We start from the raw sequence: 10,657 nt of genomic DNA on the forward strand, positions 1-10,657 counted from the left end.
GAAAAGAGTATTAGTTTTAAATTGTATACTTTTATATTGTTTAATGTAATATAAAGGATGAATATAAACAGAAATACTACAGAAGCTGATCGGCGATACTGACAAAACGGATTGAATTACAAGAAGGGGGGGACGGAGGGAGGGAGGGGTTAAGGTAGGAGGGGGGGATGCATTGTTTTACATATTCTAATGGGTGGTCTCAAATATGAGATCGGTTTAAAATGACCGGGATAAGGGGGGGGGGGGTGAAGTCTGAGAAAACGCTAAACAAAGCACAGAGATCCAGATTGCAGAGAACGATTGAGTCGACATTTTAATCCCTAAGTTCAGGGGTATATTGCTTTAAAAGAAAAGGTATAAACGGTTTTAGAGTTCAGTTGGTAATTAAATTATCAACTGTTGAGATAAACGTTGATCTTGCCAGGTTACATTTGTTGCATAAAACGTGCTGGGTCGACTCCACACTAGTAGCTCAACTTCAGACTGGACAGTACGACTGAATGCATATACAGTACAGGTTGTACCGGCACGGATCATGCAACTTTTAGAATGTGGTGAGGGCCGAGCATGTTAGAATTCGTTCGATCGTTAACGATTAGAAAAATTAACGGAACGAACAGGCTCTTCAAGAAACCGTTCGTTTTTAACTGATAACATGCATGGTTTTATCGTTCGTTAATGAAGTTGCCGTTCGTTAAAATCTTGATTTGTAATTGTAATGGTAAATATACTAAAATTCGTTAGGAACAAGGTATATGAATGATTTTGATATTTACGAAAATTGACATTATTTTTTTAAACCTTTGTTCGTTCTTTTTTCTATTTTTTCTTATTAGGTAACGATGTAAAAATTATCGGGGTTTTCTGCTAATTTTCAAAAACTCATGTTCGTTATCGAAACATTGCCAAGCCCTATAGATATTATCTTTGAAAAATGAATAAGTTTAGAATTTATTGGCTCTAGTTTCTGGCACCTCCTGCTTTTCCAGCACAAATATTCCTTTCCCGATAAGGATGTTTTTTTTTTTTATCAAAATCGTGTGACAAAAGAATCTCAGATAGAAATAAAAGTATAATATACAAATTAAGAATGAAATAATTATAAACTTTTTTCTCCTGTAAACTCTCATTAAAAATGAAAAAAAGAAAGAGAAGTTAAGCAAGGGGTAATAGCAGCATGAAGAGAGCCATACTTTAAAATCGGTTTCCACGTTGTAACTTCTTCACTTTTCAAACTTATTTGAATAGCCTTTAAAAAACCGGTGTACGTATAGGACCTTGTCCATGGGTAACATCTTAATGTTAGTCAAAAAACAACAACAATTTTTTGAACATTTTTCCTATGTACTTTTTAAATTCATTGTAAACCTTCTAATCACCCTAACCATTAAAGCGGCATGAAAATGTCTCAAAATAATCTAGCTTTTTCTAAAATCTTATAAAACCGCCATTAAAAACAGACAAATTTTTTTAATGTTTTTTTTCATAATATTGAGGCTCGGAAAGTCTGAGGTTGAGTTTGAGCCAAATCAAAAAAACGGCTGAACCAATCGGATTCTCAGATGACCCCATCACAGAGAAGGTGTATTACCGATCAGGATGTCACTTCCATGTCATTTCCATGTCACTTCCAAAAAGAATTCTTTATTGCTAAAATTCTAATTTAAATAAAATAGGAATTAAGTCTTTGCCACAAATCCCAATTTTCAAATACCTATATCTCTACAACCAGATGATGTAAACCTTTAATATTACAAACTTAGATTATCTAATAACAGAAGTCATAGTTTGAAATATCTAAGATCTACGACATTGGGTTGTAAAGATATAGGGAATAAAAATCAGAGTTTGTGCCAAAGACTCAATTCCTTATGTGATTTCCTTGTTTATTCTAAAATACTGAAGGAAAAAATGTAACATTAAAAAGTTAAAATTGCCTGGCTCTTTAAATTATAAACACACAACTTTTTAATACTATATTTCACAATTTTTACACTATTATTAAAAGCTGGTCTACAATTTTATATAATATTATCACAGATTTAAATGGTTATTAAGATATTACTAAAATAATCAAAACGTTAATTTACATTTTGCTTCTACTAAACCAAAAACTAGTTAAATAAATTATACAAATTTTGTGAATTAAATACGAATTAAGAATGCAAACATGTTAAAATACAAAATTAAAATACTATTTTCATAAATTCAAAACTAAATATAAATTTTTTTTATGGCACGATTAATTTTTACAATCTCATTACAAAAAAAATTATACCTTTAATTCCTTAATTGTCGACAATTTTAAAGTCCTAACAATATTAAATAAGTAACAAAAGAAAAAGAAAAATACTATTTATCCGGAGTTGAAAGTAAATTTAAATCTTGGACTTTTTTATTCACTTTTTACATGAAAAATCGGTGCTAATTGTCAAATATTTAACTAGCTAAATTTTTGCTCTCCTATGAAATTGGTATTGAGCTAGTTTTAGAGACATTTTTGCGCATTTTTCATTATTAAGTAAATGTCACAAATTGAAAGCTGTTTTGGATACAGAATATGTACTGGTATCGAATCCATTTCTATTTACTTTGGATACTCTGTATCCCTGTCTGTTGAGCATAATTGTATCCAGGATAGGTTGGATATTGTGTGTAAGGATTAGAAGAATAAAAGTCTGTATTTCCGCTCACTCCGTTCTGCACTCCGGCGGCTGAAATAAACAAAATTAAAGACGACTTTCAGAAACATGGATGCTGAAAATAAAAAAAATCCAATTTTACAAACACAAAGTTTTCAACGTTTTCAAAGAAATGGAAATTTACCAAATTGTCAGGAAAAATAAAAATAATCTATTTACGTCCTTAAGTAAATAGTTTTTCTTTCAATATAATTTTGTTATTTTCTAAAGTAACTTAATTATTTAAAACCAACCCAGAAACATGTAAACCAACTTTACAGGGTATACCCACAAATGATGAGACTTCAGAGACGACTGAATAGAATTCATACTGTCTGCAAGTTTAAACTGTAAACCTGTTTCTGTCTTTGCCTTATCATTTAATAAGCCAAAAAAATGTTACATTTAAGACAGAAGACTAAATTTGACCTTGGAATTGTCAGATTTAGGTCGTTTTTGCAGTCTCATCCTTATAATTGTGGGTAACGTTGTATGTGCCGATGGAGAAGATGTCGGGTAAATTATTCTAGACTTTTGATGTTCGACACCGGCATGTCGGAGACTAAATAACAGGAAAATAACAGATATAATATTCATACATTTAGAATTTATAAATAGGGTCGTATTTATTACCCCCCCCCCTCCTCCTGTAAAAGTTGAAAATAAGATGTAAAATCTATACCTAGTGACGAGGTTAGGGCAGGATAGTTTTGGCTCATTGTCTCATACAAGGTTTCAGATGTCAAAGCCCCACCGCCTCCGGCAAAAAATCCTCCAGGATAAGGCGATTCCGTTCCGCCCGCCGGCGATTGTGTCAGAGGAGGAGTTGGCGTATGTTCTAGTTCTGCAATGGCGTGGTTGGCGGGTTTTTCTTGTTTAATCGGCGGGTTTCCGCCCCACTTGGCAGCCCAGACCGCCGGGTAGGATTGACCTTCATATTGTTGGCGGAACCGTTTACATTCCTCCGCCATTAAACTCTTCTCTGATTCAGTATCTAAACATTCATTTTATTCATTTTATTCATTTTATTCATTTTATTAATTTTATTAATTTTATTCATTTTATTTATTTTATTAATTTCATTCATTTTATTCATTTTATTCATTTCATTCATTTCATTCATCTTATTCATTTTATTCATTTTATTCATTGTATTCATTTAATTTATTCTTTCTTTATTAATTTATCTTGATATTTTCAATTATTCTTTGATTATTTTTTCAATAAAAAAAAATAATATCTTTTTAGCATTTATTAATCAAGATATAGAAAAACTGCCTTAGGCCTGCAATTTAACATATTAATAATAAAAAAACAACCAATATTAATCTAAAAGGTTCTTTTAAACTCTAGGAATGTGTGAGAACACTTTTGCAGCAACTACTATACATACATATCAAGCGAAATACTATTTTTAAAAAGGGAAGACGACAATTATTTCCATGAATATAAAGTTACCTTCATCATCTCGTTTCCGTTTATGTAAATTATGATTTCCGTCTGTTTGAGGAATTCCAAGTATTCCGTTTATACTGTACGCTGGATGCCTAAAAAATAATATTTACAAATATGCTATATTACTGGGACGGCTTTGATGCCTCATACCTCCATTAGTCTTGATTTTAATCAAATTAATTTTGTTACATATTAGAAATTCAAAATTAGGCTTCTTGAGAGCTCTTCAAAAATTTTAAATATGTTTAAATAAATATGTTTAAAATGTACAATGTACATTGTTTTTATCTGCAATTCTCATTCGTTTATAGTTGGCCAACCAATTAAAACAACCTACTCTGGTTAGGCGGGTCCAAACTACATAGTAAATTGTGATTTTTTTATTTGTATTATCTCGTGCTTTGTAGTTGAATAAAATATGAAGATATGAAGAAATATGTTTAAAATTTCAATTTTACGAGAAATGTACTTTAATTTTTAAAACTACCTTAAACTAGTTTCTGGTGGAATAGGACTGCCGCCCCCGTAACCAGATATTTTAGCTTTCTCTGCAGCTTTATTTCGGACTATTCTGAAACATTATTATTATATTAATGATCAATATCTAATATTTGCGTTATTTTTTGGTAAAAATTGGATATGAACAAAATCTAGCAAAATTACCAAACAAATTCAGTAAAATCTAAAAATTTTGGTAGGTTTAATATCTCTATCTATACTATGCTTGTCTGTCTGTCCGTTTGTATCAAATAAACATCAAAACGGCCAAACCTTGCGTGACCCCGGGAAATGTTTATGGATGATCCAATTTTCAATCATTTGCCTCAATCAAAATTCTATTTTTGAAAATTTTGAATATCCACGAAATTTTTTTATAAATTAGCAATTTTTTGTTTTTGGTTTTGTTTTACAATATACACAAAGAGAACATGTTAACAGTTGAAATGAAAGGTGGGCGCGAAGCGCCCTAAAAGCCTAGTATTAATATTTTTTCTTCAGAAACAATGGCAAAAATTGTCAGAATATAACACTGTTCTCGTTACAGAAAAAAAGGATATATTTACCTATTGATGCTGGAAACACTGGGTACATTCTCCTGGTTGCACACCTGCTCGGTCAGCAACCTATCCCTGATCTCCCAGGCAAACATCGTCGGGTTCTCCTTCTTGTACTTCGCTATAGCGTCAACCACGGGGGGTGTGGCAACCTTGGGTTTACTCCCACCGATCACACCCGCCTTATAGTTTCCAGTCTCATAGTACCTAGATAGATAGATAGATAGATATTTCTAAATATTCAAATATTTTATTGTGAGGAGAATATTAGAATATTTATCTTCGGCTGCCAGACATTTATAACAGACACACAGTTGTAACAGACAAACAGTTGTGACAGACAAACAGTTGTAACAGACAAACAATTGTGACATACAAACAGTTGTAACAGAAAAACAGTTGTAACAGACAAACAGTTGTAACAGACAAACAGTTGTAACAGACAATCAGTTGTAACGGACAAACAGTTGTAACAGACTAACCGTTGTTACAGACAAGCAGTTGTAACAGACAAGCAGATGAAACAGACACACAGATGTACAAGACAAACAGTTGTAACAGACAAACAGTTGTGACAGACAAACAGTTGTAACAGACAAACAGTTGTAACAGACACATAGTTGTAACAGGCAAGCAGTTGTNGTATTTCGAAATAAACCCAAAAAAGACACATAGTTGTAACAGGCAAGCAGTTGTAACAAGACAAGCATTTGTAACAGACAAGTAGTTGTAAAAGACAAACAGATTTAACAGACAACCAGATGTAACAGACAAGCAGTTTTTACAGACAACTAATTTTAACAGACAAACAGATGTAACAGAAAAACAAATGTAACAGACAAACAGATGTAACAGACAAATAGATATAAAAGACAAACGGATGTATCAGAAAAACAGATGTAACAGACAAGCAGTTTTAAGAGGCAAAAAGATGTAACAGAAAAACAGTTGTAACAGACAAACAGATGTGATTTTTAAATTAAAGCTATAAATAATCGTGCTGCAGATTTACAAATGTATATGAGAGCTGGTGTGGTTCCATCGTAGAACAAGGCGTGGCAAAAATCTAAAGTTAACCCGGTCTTAAAATGTATGCATAACTTTTAAATTTGTCTGGATCTCTGTGAGAAAGACGGCTTTATTTTAATGCAAAACCACCTTTTTAAATGACACTTCACAAAAATCTTAATATAATAATAAGAAACTTATTAAGATTTCGAGACTTTTATAAAATGGTTTAAATCAGGTCACCTTTATCACCATTTTTCCCTTTTTACCCCCCTTCAACCCCTTCCCGTGCCCCACTTTGATGTAAATTTACGTCTAGAAAGATGAGTATATATATCTACGCACTGGTGCACTGCAGTGTATGTATATACAGGTTTAATAATAAAATACATCAAGGTTTAGACATAAATCTGATCATAAACTCCAGGGTGTCCCCGGACCCCCCTGCTGTACAGGGTACCTGGAGCAGGGACGAGGAACAGACCGGAGAATATTAAAATATTATAATTTTAAATCAGGGTTCAAATAAAAAGAAACTTCCAACAGAATCTGTAGATTCGGAATTCTCAATAGACAATAAAAAAACTTCACTTAATTGAAAGTAAATTCCTTTTTTTTAAACTTGACGGATTTCGGAAAAATTTTAGTACAAAATAAATTTGAACTTCAGTGGATTACAAAGGACTACAGTTGACTAAAAAAGGACTACAGTTTACTACAAAGGACTGCAGTTGACTGCGAAGGACTACGATTGACTACAAAGGACTACAGTTGACTACAAAGGACTACAGTCGACTACAAAGGACTACGGTTTACTTCAAAGGACTGCAGTTGACCACAAAGGACTACGGTTGACTACAAAGGACTACAGTTGACTACAAAGGACTAAAGTTGACTACAAAGGACTACGGTTGACTACAAAGGACTACGGTTGACTACAAAGGACTGCAGTCGACTACAAAGGACTACGGTTGACTACAAAGGACTATGGTTGACTACAAAGGACTACGGTTGACTACAAAGAACTACAGTTGACTACAAAGGACTATAATTGACTACAAAGGACTACAATTGACTACAAACAACTAAAGTTGACTACAAAGGACTGAAGTTGACTACAAAGGACTGAAGTTGACTACAAAGGACTAAATTTGACTAGAAAGGACTAAAGTTGACTGCAAAGCACTACAGTTGATTACAAAGGACTACAGTTGACTGCAAAGCACTACAGTTGATTACAAAGGACTACAGTTGACTACAAAGCACTACAGTTGATTACAAAGGACTACAGTTGACTGCAAAGCACTACAGTTGAATACAAAGTACTACAGTTGACTACAAAGGATTACAGTTGACTACAAAGGACTACGGTTGACTACAAAGGACTACGGTTGACTACAAAAAACTAAAGTTGACTACAAAAGACTGAAGTTGACTACAAAGGACTAAAGTTGACTACAAAGGACTACAGTTGACAACAAAGGACTACAGTTGACTACAAAGGACTACAGTTGACAACAAAGGACTACAGTTGACTACAGTTGACTACAAAGGACTACAGTTGACTACAGTTGACAACAAAGGACTACAGTTGACTACAGTTGACAACAAAGGACTACAGTTGACTACAGTTGACTACAAAGGATTAAAGTTGACTACGAAGGATTACAGTTGACTACAAAAAACTAAAGTTGACAACAAAGGAGTACCATGGACTGCAAAGGACTACAGGACAGCAATTTACTTATCTACTACTGTATAAACTGATAAATAAAACCGTATTTTCCTATAATTTCAAAGATGAAATATAATCCATTACAAATATTTTATAAAATCTGATAGAAACCAACTGCACGATGATTGTACCTTGAAAGTATTTTAGAGACACAGCCATGTGAGACTCTGAGCTGTCGACTAATATCACAGGGTCGAACTCCTTGGTGGGCTAACTCGACAATCCTCTGTCGAACAACATCAGGTAGAGGTCGACCGTTGACAAACACACCACCAAGTTGGTTTACTCCACCATGACCTGAAAATGAAACATTATCTGTATAGAACTGTAAACGTAATTAAGTAATCCTCCATTTATACAGTTTATACAGTGGGATTACAGATTCCCAGTGGCACCCTCAAAACTTTTCAAATAAAAAATTAATAATATATTCACGTTTTCCCTTTGAAAATTGACGTTCGATTTAAGCTAAACACTGAAGGAAATTTCAAGCTAGAAAAACAACAATATCGTCTACATTATTGATCAGATAAAGGTTTAAAAGATATGGTTGTGAATCGGTATTCCACACTTTGAAAGAAGGATCAGTACGTCTAGTTTAATTCACTTATTGGATACAATTCTTGATCTACATATCTTTTCATCTATCCATCTGTTCATCTATTCATCTATTCATCTATTTGTAAAAATCCCCTTTTCCATAGAACCCTTGGGACTCTATCTCTGTATAGAGTTTCATATCTTAGTCTTGCACAACTTTATAATACAAGGTTACCCAGTACCAACAACAGATGAGATTTTAAAGGGAGTGTTCGCGAAAATGAAAGGGGGTTTAGGCTTACGGTGAAAAATAATCGCTTTTGATCTCTACCAATCTTACTTCTATTTGTTGCGTCTCTGAGGAAAAAATTGTGAAAAACGACTTATACTAAAGAACGTAGCGTCCATACAAATTCAGAAGGTTGCAATATACGACTCGTATCTTAAAATATTTAATTTGATTTCAAAAAATCATACAGATATCAAAACCTATAGTCATCGATTATTTTTCATATTTAGTTACTATTTCAAAATGTATTTCGAAATAAACCCAAAAAGTGCTTAATTATTTCAAAAAAGATTTTTAATTTTCAAGTTTAGTTTTCAATGTTTTCCAGTTAAAAGATGTATTCACACCTGAGCCGATTTGCTAGAAATCTGCAAAACTATTTTATTTTCATATTGATTTTGATTTTAATTTTAATATATAATTCCGATTAATAGCGCAACCTCGGATTAAAGATTTACTCAAACATGTCAAATAAAAGTAAATATAAAATTTTAAATTAAAATCTTAAATGTTTTTAATCATAATTTCTTTTAATAATAAGCTATTAAGAAGAACAAAAATGCTTTAAATTTCTAGATTTCTAATCTTAACAAATCAACTTTTCTACTTTACTTGTGTGTAAAATACAAACTATAGAAACTACGAGGTCACAAAGTCGTAATACCAGTAATTGGTTGAAATATTTTATGCAAGTTTATAAGATATAGAGTGTAGTAATAAATTCTGATTGCGAATCATTTCCTAACATTTTAGGATATAATTGTTATTCCCCTTTTCGCCCTTTCCAAAACATGTACAAACCTGGTCTTTCCAAGTTATTTATTTGATTTAGGAATTTCTTTTAACAAGGGAAATTTTTTTATTTTGGCTGATTTTCACAAAAATACTGTCAACCAAGCCAATCAGCAATCAGAGGGGGTGTAAGGGGACGACAATTTTTAACAAAAAGTTTGGAGGGGTGGAGGGGAGGGAGAGCCAGCTGCAGGGTGGGAATGCTGGAGTTTGTGTGGGATATGATTTCAAGCAAGTAATATACATTATTATACAATCTTTTCTAGGCTACAAAAAAGTAAAAGCGAGTAAAAATCTAAGCCCAAAACGTTGCGACATCTCAATGTCGATCCAGTCTTGCAATTTTCCTTACATGTATAGTATTCCATCATATTATGATTATATCTATAAGCAGCTTGTGTAAGATCCATCCCAACCCCCGCCATACTTTGGATACCCATTGCTGGATGCCGCCATCCAAACAGACTAAACAAAACAAACCAAATTTTATCAACCTACTATTTTTTTCTAAGTCTTAAATCACGTGTTTTAACAGAATTTTTAAGTAAACTTTTATCTCAATAATTTCTCCAAAACTGAGTTTATTATTTTAATAAAATTTAAGACTTTAAAAAATTTTATGTTTTTTTCCTTTTTAATTTTGTGTGATTGATTTAATAGTATTGGTGGTGTCGAAACTTTTCTTAATGTCTGAAATCCAAATTTTACAAATCCCAAATTTTAATTTAAAATATAATTTGAGCAACACGAAATCCCCAATTTACTAAATTGCAACGTGTTTTATGATTTTAGTTTAGTTTCCTAAATTGTGCAGCACTGGGGTCCATTTTATCGTTTTTTATTTTTAATCAGATTTATTTCAATTCATTTTTTAACTTTCTGCCCAAAAAAACTTCTCATTTGTGTTCCTTCACTCAAAAATAATCAGTGTTCAATGCAGGTGTGTTCCGTTTTAACACCTCTAACTGGTATAACACAAAATTATCCAGATGGAACACAGAGTAACCCAGTCGGAACACAGTCTTAGCTGTGCTCATTGAACACTCATACTGAACTAGGGATGTGGGATAGGGCTAGCTGATCCCTCCCCCCCTCCCTCCTA

At 32.8% G+C, this 10,657-nt stretch overlaps 1 protein-coding gene across 2 annotated transcripts in view; it reads right to left on the minus strand.

Moving 5' to 3' along the window:
* Positions 1–2,253: 2,253 nt before the first annotated feature.
* LOC111706718 (paired box protein Pax-5) overlaps positions 2,254–10,657 on the minus strand; it is a 14,468-nt gene continuing 6,064 nt past the window's right edge. The window contains exons 1-8 of one of the 2 annotated variants that reach the window (XM_023479643.1): positions 10,357–10,593; positions 9,908–10,020; positions 8,066–8,231; positions 5,201–5,398; positions 4,624–4,707; positions 4,140–4,228; positions 3,364–3,675; positions 2,254–2,714 (exon numbers count right to left, since the gene is read on the minus strand). In XM_023479643.1, coding sequence (XP_023335411.1) covers positions 2,584–2,714; positions 3,364–3,675; positions 4,140–4,228; positions 4,624–4,707; positions 5,201–5,398; positions 8,066–8,231; positions 9,908–10,020; positions 10,357–10,382 — 1,119 coding nt within the window. In that variant the 5' untranslated portion in view covers positions 10,383–10,593 and the 3' untranslated portion in view covers positions 2,254–2,583. Of the gene's footprint in view, positions 2,715–3,363; positions 3,676–4,139; positions 4,229–4,623; positions 4,708–5,200; positions 5,399–8,065; positions 8,232–9,907; positions 10,021–10,356; positions 10,594–10,657 lie in introns of those variants that run through there. The other variant, XM_023479644.1, reaches the window with a different exon arrangement.

Source organism: Eurytemora carolleeae, unplaced genomic scaffold (genome assembly GCF_000591075.1).
Source record: "Eurytemora carolleeae unplaced genomic scaffold, Eaff_2.0 scaffold193, whole genome shotgun sequence".
In the NCBI taxonomy this organism is placed as follows: domain Eukaryota; kingdom Metazoa; phylum Arthropoda; class Copepoda; order Calanoida; family Temoridae; genus Eurytemora; species Eurytemora carolleeae.